Raw genomic sequence first — 12,576 nt, 5'->3', positions numbered from 1 at the left:
TTTTAATTTCTAAATCTAGGCTTGCTTGCTTGAAAAATTTGGTCACCACAAGCCATTGATACAGCTGGGTGACTGAGAAGCAGCTGTAACACTCCCTCAGGCATATGTGACATGTTTTGTCCTTTAATGTAACTGAACATGAAAACACAAAACCAGCCTAACTGTAACTGAGCTGGACTAGCAAAACTAAGGTATTTCAATCAAAAAGTAAAAGCAACAGAGTGCATTCCATTTTGAGGTGTTTCATGTTCTTTATACTGCATAGAGCTTTTATTTATGATTTTTTTCTGCATTTGTTATCTCAGGAAAGCTGTTTAACCCCTTTCCCTCTTTCCCTGTGCTTCTTGCTGAAAGATCTTTACTGGAGGAAGACAAACTCCCTCATGACTCCATCTGAAACAGCTACTGTGGCTCAACTCAGCAATACGAGCAGAATATTCAGCTTGGGAGAGGGCTAGAGGAAGTGAGAAGGAAGAGGAGCAGTAAGGGATGAAGACACTTTGTTAAAAACAATCTTGTCTGAGAGCCAAGCTGGTAACACACAGGACAGTTTGTGCCTCTGTTAGTAATTCTCAACACTTAAAACTCTCTTTGAATACTTGTAAGAACAGAATATAAAGACTAATTGAATAATGAATAATAAGCACTCCAGAAACAACAGCTCCAGCAGCTCTGTCCTTAGTGGTGTCACAGCAGAGCATAGAAACTGGGGGAGGAGAGGGGGGAACAGGCTCTTTGGGAGGAATTGTTCCTGGACATCAGCAGAAGGGGACACGAAGCTGCTGCTGGAACACACACACATCCTGGCTAATGGGCACAGCAGGACCCAGCTCCCTACAGCTGTAAGCAGGACACAAACCCTCTGCCTCAGCAGGATCTGCAGGGAGCTGCACTGAACCCAAACCCAGAACAGTGTTACAGCCTGTCCTTGCTGACCCCACGCTCCCACCGCCAGGAAGCCCAGCCCAGTCTCACCTTGTTTGTCTCCGGCAGCTGGCCCGCCGAGGGCTGCCACCGGCTGTACAGTAATCCTGAGCCAACTTTGTCCTGGATGCGTTTGAGATTCCCTGAATATAACATTTGTTGTGCTCTGTGCTGCCAGTTCACAGTTCTCTCGATCATGTACCGCAGGGCGTCCCCCTCAGGCAGCCTCACCCGGATGCGCTGCAGGGAGGCCAACAGCGGCAAGATCTTCTCTAGAGGCGGCTTTTCGGATCGGCGGCAGTGTGGACACAGCCACACCCGGGGTCCCTGCAAGATGCTGGGCACCGAAACACAGCCGGTGTGGAAGAACCCTCTGCAGAGCTCACACTGGATCATGGGAGCAGCCGGCTCCTTCTGGCACAGACACACTTTCAGCTCGGCATCCTCCTCACTCGACAGCACCTTCACCTCGTTCGCTGCTCGCAGGGCACGTAGCGCTTCCATCTCCCTCAGCCGGGCTTCTCCAAGCGTGGCCATCTGAAAGGGACCCAAAGAAACACTGCTCATTACAAACAGGGTGCCCTCTGCTCCATCACTCTTCAGACACGCCAGCAACTGTCCCAGACCACCAGCGACTGTCCCGGACCGTTACAACACTCCTCACACCCCTGTAACGCCTCCAGAGCTCTCAACCTCTGAACTGCAGCACTGCTGGAGACGGAGGAGCAGTGATGGGGATGGAGGGACAGCAGTGGGGATGTGTAGTGGTGTGACTTCAGTTCCCTTCCATTTTCTCGTAAGGCCCAGAGATACAAAGCTTATTCCTTTGTAATAATACAGCTCCTAACCCCCTCTCTGTTCCAATCCTTTGTGTTTTGTACTACAAAAACATGGCCTGCCTTAAAGCAGCTCAAATTCTGAAGAAGTGCAGGTTTGGATTGCAGGTACTTCTCTGTGAACATTAGTCAGACTCTGGATAATCATAAAAGGTGCCTGGGCAGGTTTCACAAACACAAATGCACCTCCAAGCCCCTGCTCTGCACACACTGCCCACTGCTCAGGGCCATGCCCTGACCTATGGACTTGCTATGGGGGTTGGGAAGAGCAAGCAAAGTCCAGGTGTACCCTGAATGTGCTGTTTGCTCTCTCTACACCTTCTCATGATCCTTTTTTCAAGAATCTTTAGCATTAGTTACTATAAAGACAGTAATATATTTCAGTTCCATAAAGGCTGTTCATAGCAGCTGCAACTAATTAATTCTATGCATTTTATTATGGGTCATAACTCATAAGAGGAGGGTTTATAAATACATACAAAATGGTTATTTCCCACATCATGGCTTTCAAGTGTGAGGCCTGGACTAAAGTCAGCCCTGGAAAAATGAGACAGCTGTGTCCATCCTGGACAGATATGTGACTAGGGCACAGCACATTGTGACATGCACACAAGTGCTTAGTCAGGCCAGGAGGGCCCAAAACTCACTGTGGGAAGGTTCTGGTTCCCTTTGTGTGTCAGAAGAAACCCTGCCACCCTGAATGACTGCACTTTCCTAGGTGCAGCCTGTGTGAGTGCCCTGGATCTCCTTAACAAGAGGTGATGGAGTGGCAGAGGGACAGGTGGGACTGGGGACCCAGCCTGTCCCAGCTAGTGCTGGCTACAACTCTGGCCTTCAGTCAAGGGAGGCCAAAACCAATGCATGTACAGGTTTTAAGTAATTGCCATGGGTCAAAACTTAAATGTTCCACATTAAAGGGACAATTACATTCAAACTCCATCCATTGAACCCACTGCTTGTTACCCACAGGACTTCATTACCTGACCACAGGGGAGGCTCTGCAATAGGTCTGCTGAGAGGATGCCCTTTCCCACCAGCAGACTGAGTCTGCTCTACCCAGAGTAGTGTTTTAGTGACTCCATAATACATGAGGTTTTCCTTTAATTATTCAGAGTGTTTATTTTAATTATAAATGGTGCTGGGTTATGGTGTTCTTTGAAAGGATCAGACCTGGGCAAACTCTATCCCATCTTTAATAAGGTTTAGATATGGTGGGGGAAAACAGGTCTCTATTTTTTGTTTTCCTGTGCTTTGCTCAGCTACAGGCACTGCCTGGCAAACTGTGAGGCTGCTTCATGCACAAAGCTACACACGTTGTTTCCACTGAAAGCAATTTTGGGAAGTCTAAAGCAAGCACAGAAAAGTGCAGTCCCAAAAGTCCTGCAGAGCAGCACAGGAGGAGGAATAGGGTGAAAGCCACACTTCTGCATGGGGGACAAACAGAAACAAGGATTGAAGGAACTCAGAAGCAGCTCCATTTTGAAAATATCTGGGCCACGTACCGCGGACGCCGTGTCCTTGCTCTCAGAGAGCGCCCGCTCCAGGTCACTCAGCGTTTCCAGCTTAGTGCTTTTCTTCTTGCCACTTGGCACTGGCTCCTTCAGCTTCTTCTGCTTCCTCTTCAGACTGAGCATTCCGATGTCACACCAGGGACACAACACCTGAGGGACAGAACAGCAGTGTCACAATGTGTCCTAATGCACCACCCTGCCCCGACGCAGCCACAGGCCACTGGTGAGAACTGAAGTCCCTGCACTTATTCCATCCAAGATCTGAGAGACTAGCATGAGGTTATCTGGAAGGTGGGGACAGCTGGAAGGGTGAAACTTCAGTTTTATAAAATGGCCAGACCCAAACACCCCTGCATTTCACCCAAACTTCTGGTACACAGAGACAGCTGAGACGCTAAACAGCCTTTGTGGGATTGAAACTGCAAACCCTGAAAAAACCAGAGATTCCAGGGACTGCCCTGCATTCCCATCTGTCCTGATGGGAGAGGAGGACTGGGGAGGTCAGAGGGGCTCGGTGTAGGGCAGAGTGTGGATTGCTCAAGGACTGCAGGTGTGACACCACCCCCTCCAAATGCAGAGGGGCAGAGAACGCAGCTACAGCCTGACACCGAGCCTGAGCAGGATGGAGCAGGTATGAACTGCACACCTGCAGCTCGGCCTGACACACTGGAGCAAATCCAGAGCCACAGATCTGTCAATATTCCCATACTAATATGGAAGATGTCAGACACTGGCACTGCCTGCTCTTGTTAGCTACTGATTAAGAAGAATAGAGAAAGCATACCTAAATCTTAAGCATATCAAAATTTTAAAACTATCATTAAAAGTATTGGTCGCTAATGAAAATTATACTAAAATTATTCATATACTCCTAAAGCAATTCTGCAAATATACTTAATATTTCCTGCTCCTTCCTGAGGCTACACTGTAGCTCTGTCTCTGTGCTGTGACTGTCAGGGCTGATCTCCAGAGCTGGGATCTCTTACCTCCAGAAGGGAATACGGAGAGTTCTCGCACAGGAATGTGTTGGCTGCACATTCCTTCCATGCCTGCACTTCGGACACCAGGGCCTCCAGCCTCGGCAGGTAATCCAGGTGCACTGGGATGGATCGACCTCTCGTGACAAGCTCCGCCAGCGTGTCCAGCACGGGCACACGTCCCCCAACCTGCAGGGTTGTAAATTAGGAAATCCTCGATGTACACAGGACAGAGCACTGCCCTGAGTCCCAGCAGCCACTCAGTGAACTGAAGGTAAAGTTTGTAAAAATGAATTTACTGCTCGAACACCTCAGTCACCTCCAACATTTGTGCTGCTTGTGTGTGAGTCAGACTACACAAACAAAACTAACACCACACTGGGGGGTGGAAGGAAGAACACACTTCCCAAATGACAAAAAAACCCCAAAAAACCCCCAGAGACTGCCAGCAAAATAAGCAACCTCACAATCTCACACTCTGCATTCACAGCAGAAAATGGAAATATTCTGAAATCATAGAATCACAATCATTAAGGTTGGAAAAGACCTCCAAGATTATCAAGTCCAGCCATTAACCCAGCACTTCCAAGGCCACTACTAACCCATGTCCTCAGGTGTCACGTCCACACACCTTTTAAATCTCTCTGTGACTCCACTAACCCTGGGCAGCCTGTGCAGGGAAGAAATTTTCCAAATATCCAACCTGAACCTCCCCTGGTGCAACTTGAGGCCATTTCCTCTCGTCCTGTAACTGTAGCCTGGGAGAAGAGCCTGACCCCCACCTGGCTCCAGCCTCCTGTCAGGTAATGTAGGGAACAACAGCACCAGAAGTCAAGTCCAACCCAGTCCATGCCAGGCCAAGAACCATCTCCAGTATCCCGTGTGCCATTCGGGAGCGAGCTCTGGCCATTCCCTCGGCAGCCTCGGGCCATGCAGGTACAACACACCCAGAAGTGAAGTGGCACCAAGATTTAATTCCAGAGGTAATTTCTGGAACGGGCAGTCATGTGGAACTGGAAAACTACTCCCCCAAAGCAACCCCAACACCTCTAGCAGCAACATCCAAGCTACCAACCTCCTGATACCAAGAACGTACGTCACAGTGACCACAGGCATTTACCAAAACCCTCACAGAAACTGAAGCAAAAATTCCTGATACAGACAGACACATTTTTCCATATTCAGGAGGCAAAATTTCAGTGTCCAGACCAAGAAATTTTCAAAAGCCAAGAATAATTCACTTAAGACCTTTCAAGAAAGCCCTCAAAGTTAGTATAACATGAACTTTATTCCTTCAAAATATTTAAGCCCAGGACAATTACTTTTTAAATAAAAGCTCAAAAGAAGTTTTTATAGAAAGCTCAGTTTAGGCTAAAGAGGCTTGAAAATACTCCTAAGTCAGATCAGAGTTCACTTTATGGAAAAAAACATGAGGACAAACAAAAATATAAAAAAATATTTGGCAACTTATATTAAAATGTGAAATCAGGGCTCAAGCACTTGCAAGGCTGAGCCAGGAACCACTTCTGTATCACCAGACTGTACCTCAGTGAGGTACAAAAGTGTGATTAGCAGGGAATTGTTACTGAGCAAAACTGACCTTAAGGTAAAGTTCCATAATACAGCATCTTTTTAAGTTGAGATTTTTGCTAACAGCTCCTTTAGAAATTTTATTGCAGTTAGCTGCAAAGGTGAAGGAGCACAGATCAAGTGCAGAACCAAGCAAAAATCAGGGCAGTGAGTGTAACTGCACCATGTCCGAGGGAACAGACAGCACAGACACGGGAAACACAGAGCACACCCGGGGTCTGGAGCCCCAGAGCACAGCCAGGGTGCAGATGGTGGTTCTGGTGACCTGGGCAGGGTCACTGTCCCTGCCCAGCAGCCACGAGCACAGTTCATGTACCTGCAGAGCCTCCACCTCCTGTATCCAGTCCTTGGCCTTCTGCACTGCGTCCTTCAGCGCCGCTCCGTTGGGGAGGTAGGCTGGGATCTCCTCCAGCTCCTTCACTGCTGCTGCCAGGCTGCTCAGGGACTGTCGGGGTCTGGGGAGCACAACAGCTCAGATGTGAGATGCTGCATTACAGAGGGGGCTCCTCTACTCACCAGGGCCATTAAAATCAGAGGGTCACACCAAATAATGGTGTTATGTCCAGCCCTGGGCTGCACCCAGCACAGCCTGGGCATCGGGAATGCAGGGGAGCTTTAGAAATGCTGGCTCGCTCCAGGCTCCTACTAGAAACATTCTCACCCAAGGAAGATTTACTTTTCATTAACTTTTCAATGACAGAACCCTCAAACACTCACCAAACCCCCAACCAGTAGCAGCTGAAAGATTCTGCTTTAGAAGGTTAAACTGCTGAAATTTGGCTTTTCTCTACTTCCCAGTTTGATTTCGTGGTTTTAGAAAGGTACAAACACAACACAGCTCAATACTGGAGGTTAAACCCAAGTTTAGTCAGCTCTGTGCTCTATTAAGTTATTTTAAAACACTGTGGTTAGTAGTGGGTAAGAGATAGTCCCATGCTTTCATAAGTATGAGGCTGGGGCAAAATTGGAAAAAAAGAAAGAAAAGGAAAGGAGAAAAGGAAGAAAGGAAGAAAGGAAGAAAGGAAGAAAGGAAGAAAGGAAGAAAGGAAGAAAGGAAGAAAGGAAGAAAGGAAGAAAGGAAGAAAGGAAGAAAGGAAGAAAGGAAGAAAGGAAGAAAGGAAGAAAGGAAGAAAGGAAGAAAGGAAGAAAGGAAGAAAGGAAGAAAGTCGAGAATCTTGAAGGGAAAAACCCAGCACACAAGTTTGCAGCACCCCCATTTTTCTTTAGAAATCAGGAGGTCAAAACAACAAGCAAGAAAATTTTTCTTAGTAAGGATGTATTTGGCCTATTTCTTTCTCCCCTGCACCAACTAATATGGAAAAGTCTCCTCCTTGTTAGTTAGAAATAGTCCTACATGGACTATAAATTTTACCCATTGGTGGTACATATCTAAGCTCCATCTGGACTCGCATCCTGGGTGGGAGAAGAAGGTGGAAAAGAGGGAAGAAGCATCTTAAACCCCTTTCTTGTGGTAAAAGGAATTTGCATAATGATGGTAGAGCACCACAAACACGGCAAGGCAACCAAAATGACTCCATGCCTCACTCTCCTTCTCCAGCCCTGTCCCTTCTGGCTGGAACAAGCTTTGCCTTCCTGCTGTGAACTGGATGAACAAAGGGGAGCCTCTTCAGGAGTCATGGCACTTCCATCTGGAACAGCTCACGGAATTCCAAAATGCAACACTGAGATTTAGCTCTACCTGGCCTTTATCAGGTTCCTGGCTTTGTCATCCCAGTGCTCGGACACAGTGAGGAGCTCCTGCAGCTTCGCCATCGCCTTCTCCACCGCCGGGTAGGGCGCGAGTCCCACCCCCGAGTCTATGAGACGCCTCATGTCATCCAGAGTGAGGGAGTTTTGGTCTGAGGAAGCCAAGTGCACGTCCTCGAGCCAGCGGGCCTGCTCCAGGCGCGTCCGCAGCTCGGCCAGCTGGGGCAGGTCCACGTCAAAGTCAAAGCTGACGTCCAGCAGCTCCTGCAGCTCCGCAGCACTGGGCATTTCCTCAGAAAGGAGTTTTTGGCTTTGCTGTTGGAAAGCTTCCACACGGTCAAGAAGGTCCTGAAATACACAGATGCAACAATAAATCAGAGAAAAATCCACTGCCAAGTCACTTAACTGTGGAAGTGCAAGGTTAACCATGGAGTGCAGGCTCCTGGCAAACACCCCACTGCCACACACACCGTGCATGGGCAAATTATCCCAATGTCTGGAACACTTCAACTGTGTCTTCAACAGACAATGTAAGTACCAGCACCTCCTCATACATAATGTGGCCTCAAGCTTGAGTATCCCAGAACAAGGGAATTCCACCCCCAACTCCTGTGAGCTGAGACAGGTGTCAGAAAGAGGGTTGGGAAAAACAACCTAAAGGGAAATTGAGTGTGCCACAAGTGCTGCTGTCTGGCTTTGTTCTGGAATGGTTCAGAATGGTAGCTGAGGAAGAGAAAAGTGAGGATTATGAAGGCTTTGAAGAACACTGGGATGCTCTGGGATTCATTTCTGCTGCACTGTTAAGGTTTCTGAGCTGCACCCCACAGTGCCAATGAGCCACAGGCATTTTACTCTCTCATGCATTGCTACTCTTCCTCTCTCCATACACTCTGCAGCTAATCACCCTAAAAGGTACCTCTGGGGCTGTTTGCACTTTTCCCAGGTTAAGGCACAGTCACCCAGAGCAATCCCACTGCCAAGGCTGGGATTATTCTGCATGGAGCATCCTGCCCAGTGCTCCCAGTACTGCCTGAAATGCTGTTCCTGCAGGAAGTTCTTCCCTCACAGCTGACACCTTGGCATCTTGCCAGCAAGACTGTTTCCCAGGGTGGGCAGCCTCCCCCAGCATGGAATAAAGCCTTTATAAGAGAGAGATTAAACTGGGAACCCATCTCCAGTTACTGTTGGTCATTTACATTAACAGCATGATTTACATGACTCCATATAATTGAGGCTTGTTGAGGATGATATAAAGGAACACCCTGACCATATGTGTTTGCTATTTCCCTGTTCAAGAATGCCAGATGGAGAGGAACTGTTTGCATGTCTGGAATTTCCGAACTTCTGCTTTTCAACCAGCAAGAGAACTTCACAGCTCCAGTGCTATAAACAAAAAACTGTAAATAGGTTTGTATCAAATCTGATCCACACGCTGCAGGGCTGATAAAGCTTCCGAGGCAGCAGCCAAAGCTGAGTTGAACTGGTCTACTCCCATTCAGTTACACAACACTGTCTGGTCTCTCAATGCTGGATGGACACTTAAGGGACAGTTCTGGAGCTGGACACAGCATGTCCTGGTTCCAGGTGTCACAAATATGCAAAGCCCTCTCCTTTAAGACAGGAATTGCAGCTGCCCAGACTTTATTTTCCTTTTTTTTTAATTGCCCCTCGGTGTGATATGCAACATTTTGGCAAATTCTGAAGCGAAATTTTGAATTACTTTCAGCTCCTCTGAGGGCTGATCATCTGGGGAGCACAGAAACAGCACCAGCTGTGTGGGGGACACAGTGACCTGACTCCCTGACAGCAGCACGTTCTCTGCTAGAGCAAAGATTTGGGCAGCCTGGGCTGGGTTTGGCTGGAGTTATCTGTGGGGTTTCCTGGAATGTGGGTAGAGAACATGAGGAAGGATCTAATTACAAGATTAAAAGAAAGCTGATTCCAGACTAACAAAGAATGAAGGTGATAAGAGAGAGCTCCCTCAGAGTACTGCGCAGTTTGAATGTTCTCACATTAACCTGGTTTCTCTCAAGAGCAGACCAGTTAACTGACCTCAAACTTTTAACCTGTACTTGCCCAGGTCATCCTGCTGCTTCTCCTGCTCTCCTTTATACAACACTAACACTTTGATTTGCCTGTGTAGTATAAAAATCTGCTGCCCATGACCTCCAGCAGGTCAGAGCTCCCTTCCTGAATCCCCTGTGCACAAGTCACTCCAGCCTGCCTGTGCACAGGTATTAGTTCTTGGAGCAAACAGCAAGACAGGAGATGGACGCAGGGCAAATCCATCCCTGCAAACGCTCACGTTCTCTCCTCTAGGATCTCCAAGTTACCTTGAGCAGCGGTGTCTGGCTGAGGACACAGGGCAGGGCATAGAGCTGCCTCACGAACAGCCGGAGCTCGTTCACTGTCAGCTGGTTCTGACACTTCCCTCCTCCGGAGCGGTACCTGCAATGACACGGTTCAGCTTTCCTGGTTACCACTGAAAAAAAATAGAAATAAAATATCTGAACTTCGAGGCCAGGTTGGACGGGGCTTGGAGCAACCTGGTCTACAGAAGGTGTCCCTGCCCATAGCAGGGGGTGGAACAAGATGAGCTTTAAACTTCCTTCCAACCTCAAACATCCTAGATTTTTTTGATTCCCTAACATCCGCTCATGATTTCTTGTCAGTCAGGCCTTACTGAGGAATAACAGAATATTCACAAGCACCCAAGCAGCCCAGGGCTCACATACATGAGAAACCTCAGTCCGCCACAGCAGAACGAGCTATTGTTGAAACACTCATATTAAATGGGATTCTGGAACAACTGCTCAGCCTGGGAAGGGCACTGGTTATTATGGAATAAAATTAGGCTTTTTTCCAGAACACAAAGCAACTGTGGATAAACTATTCAGTTATGTTGCAATAGCTATTGTAGTCAGCTCTGCCCATGCCCACACCAAAAGAGAACAAATCCCAATTCTGAATGGGTTTTATATTGACAGGTCGTGTAGGCACTTCTGAAAAATCCTCTCTACGCTGAAATCAGCACTTTTATTTTTATCTAAAAGCTTTGTATCAAATGAGTGGCTTAGAAGTGTTAACAAACTGGCCAATATTAAAAACCTCTCTAAACTCAAGCCACTATTAACGAGGTCTGAGAACCCTGGACAGAAAAGGAAAGAGATCCCTTACAATGCTGGCTCCAACTGAATCCACAGTGTGTCATCTACACAAAAGAGGAGAACAACAGCCCAGCAGGATATGCCAGCACGACTGGAATGTGAACACTATAAAATTAATTTTAATTTACCACTCTGGGTTAAAAATAGGTATTTTTAAAGGATACACAGGATCACATTGGGAGTTCAAACCCCCATGGTCAGTTGAACAATAAAATAAATTCAAAGCCTCAGGTACAACACAGGTTTCCTTACAGTGTGCTTTGTTCTACTGTTTTCTGTGGAAGCTCTACTGTATCTTCTAGGGAAAGGTACAGGTTTTTAAACACATAAATATTTATTTACATATACATATCTAAATGGCAAAACTGACTCTCACAAGACACTTTTGACAACCAGAAAATACATGAGCCTAAGAAAAGGCCAGACAGAAGCCATCCCACGTCCATCCAGGGTTATTTAATCACAAAGTTCTCCAAGTATAAGGTCTCTAAACTCTTGGAGACTAAGGAGCAGAACAAGTTTCACGAGGCCTAGAGAGGGAAGGGGATGGACAGGGAGAACATCCCTTTATGGCAGCAGGTCAGAAACACTGTCCCCTTTCCATGCCAGGAGAATGAGGAACACGCTGTGCTCTGGCTCGATTTAGATGTTCACAGAACTTCTTCCAACCAGTATCTGGGGAGGTTTAATCCCCCAGCACCGAGAGAAGCAGAGGAAATAGGGATGTGCAGCCCATTTGCAACTCTTCAGGTAATGCAGACAAACTGGTGAGCAAGAGTGACAGGATTTAGTCTAAGACAATATCATCATCTCTCCTGGTCTTCTCCCCAGGAACCCCTGTGTTGGTTATTATACTGGAGGAGATCCTCCCGTGTCACTGACTGCCATGACTAACAGGGACAACCTTCCCAGAGGAGCCAAGTCTCCTGCACGACTCTTCCAAATTTGGGATCAGACAAAAATGCTCAGTCCATAATGGAAAGTTTGCCAAAAGCACGAACCAAATTTTAAGCAGAATCCACAATCCTTCCCAACCAACACCTGGCACTCAGCACGATGAAGGCTGCCCAGCATCCTGCAGCTTCAGGCAGATGAATCTGTATTTGATGTAACACTTACTAAGAAATTAAACAGATAATTCTCTTCTTTATATCTTCCTTCACAGGTTATGAGCACTCCCCTCTTCAATCTTTTAAGAAAAAAGATAATCAAGTACCGTGGTTTTTTAAAACTCCTAAAAATTATGAAGACCTGAAACTGGACTTCTCCCCGAAACATGCCAAAAAAAGATCAAAGTAGAAATGGTGAGAGAAGGGCTAAAGCCTCTATTAGAGCAAATGAGAACCTCAGTCCAAGTGCTGCCTTGTCGCTGTGCAGAGCAGCACAGGATAATGCCCCAGGGGCTGGCAGGCCCAGCTGTGAGGAAGGCTGAGAGCCTCTCATGGTGACAAGAGAACAGACCTAGTCAAGGAGATGAAGATAAAAATTGCTCCCAGCACTTCCCAGGCCAAGCAAAGTCAGGGACACATTCAGAGCAGGAAGGACCCATCTGGCATAGAGCAGCTGGGAAGGGCCTGGCTGCTGCTCCCAGTTCAGCATCGGGAGACCTGAGCAAACACCAGGGATGGGAGAACTCAGACAGGGGATGCCAGAAGGAGAAGAGATGGCTCAACACCATATGAAGGAGAAGATCAGGAGTGAACAAGTCCTTTGATGATGGCGCCACAAATGTCCAGGTTGGAAGTTCCCTGTGTGGCCGAAGCCTGTGGGAGTGCTGAATTTCTCATTCCCAGTTGCAATATTTTTATGTTGCTATGACACATAAAAGCAACGTATGAAGAGGGGCTTCATCCTCTTATGTGTG

General features: G+C 47.3%; 1 protein-coding gene across 1 annotated transcript in view; it reads right to left on the bottom strand.

The window, feature by feature from the left end:
• KDM5B (lysine demethylase 5B) overlaps positions 1-12,576 on the bottom strand; it is a 55,684-nt gene that overhangs the window by 4,997 nt on the left and 38,111 nt on the right. The window contains exons 18-23 of the mRNA XM_032710411.1: positions 9,879-9,993; positions 7,538-7,893; positions 6,155-6,293; positions 4,258-4,437; positions 3,263-3,421; positions 976-1,461 (exon numbers count right to left, since the gene is read on the bottom strand). Coding sequence (XP_032566302.1) covers positions 976-1,461; positions 3,263-3,421; positions 4,258-4,437; positions 6,155-6,293; positions 7,538-7,893; positions 9,879-9,993 — 1,435 coding nt within the window. The remainder of the gene's footprint in view (positions 1-975; positions 1,462-3,262; positions 3,422-4,257; positions 4,438-6,154; positions 6,294-7,537; positions 7,894-9,878; positions 9,994-12,576) is intronic.

This window comes from Chiroxiphia lanceolata, chromosome 25, assembly GCF_009829145.1.
Source record: "Chiroxiphia lanceolata isolate bChiLan1 chromosome 25, bChiLan1.pri, whole genome shotgun sequence".
NCBI classification, from domain to species: Eukaryota; Metazoa; Chordata; class Aves; order Passeriformes; family Pipridae; genus Chiroxiphia; species Chiroxiphia lanceolata.
The sequence above is the reverse complement of the archived record's forward strand: the minus strand, read 5'-3'. Positions and strand labels throughout refer to the sequence as shown.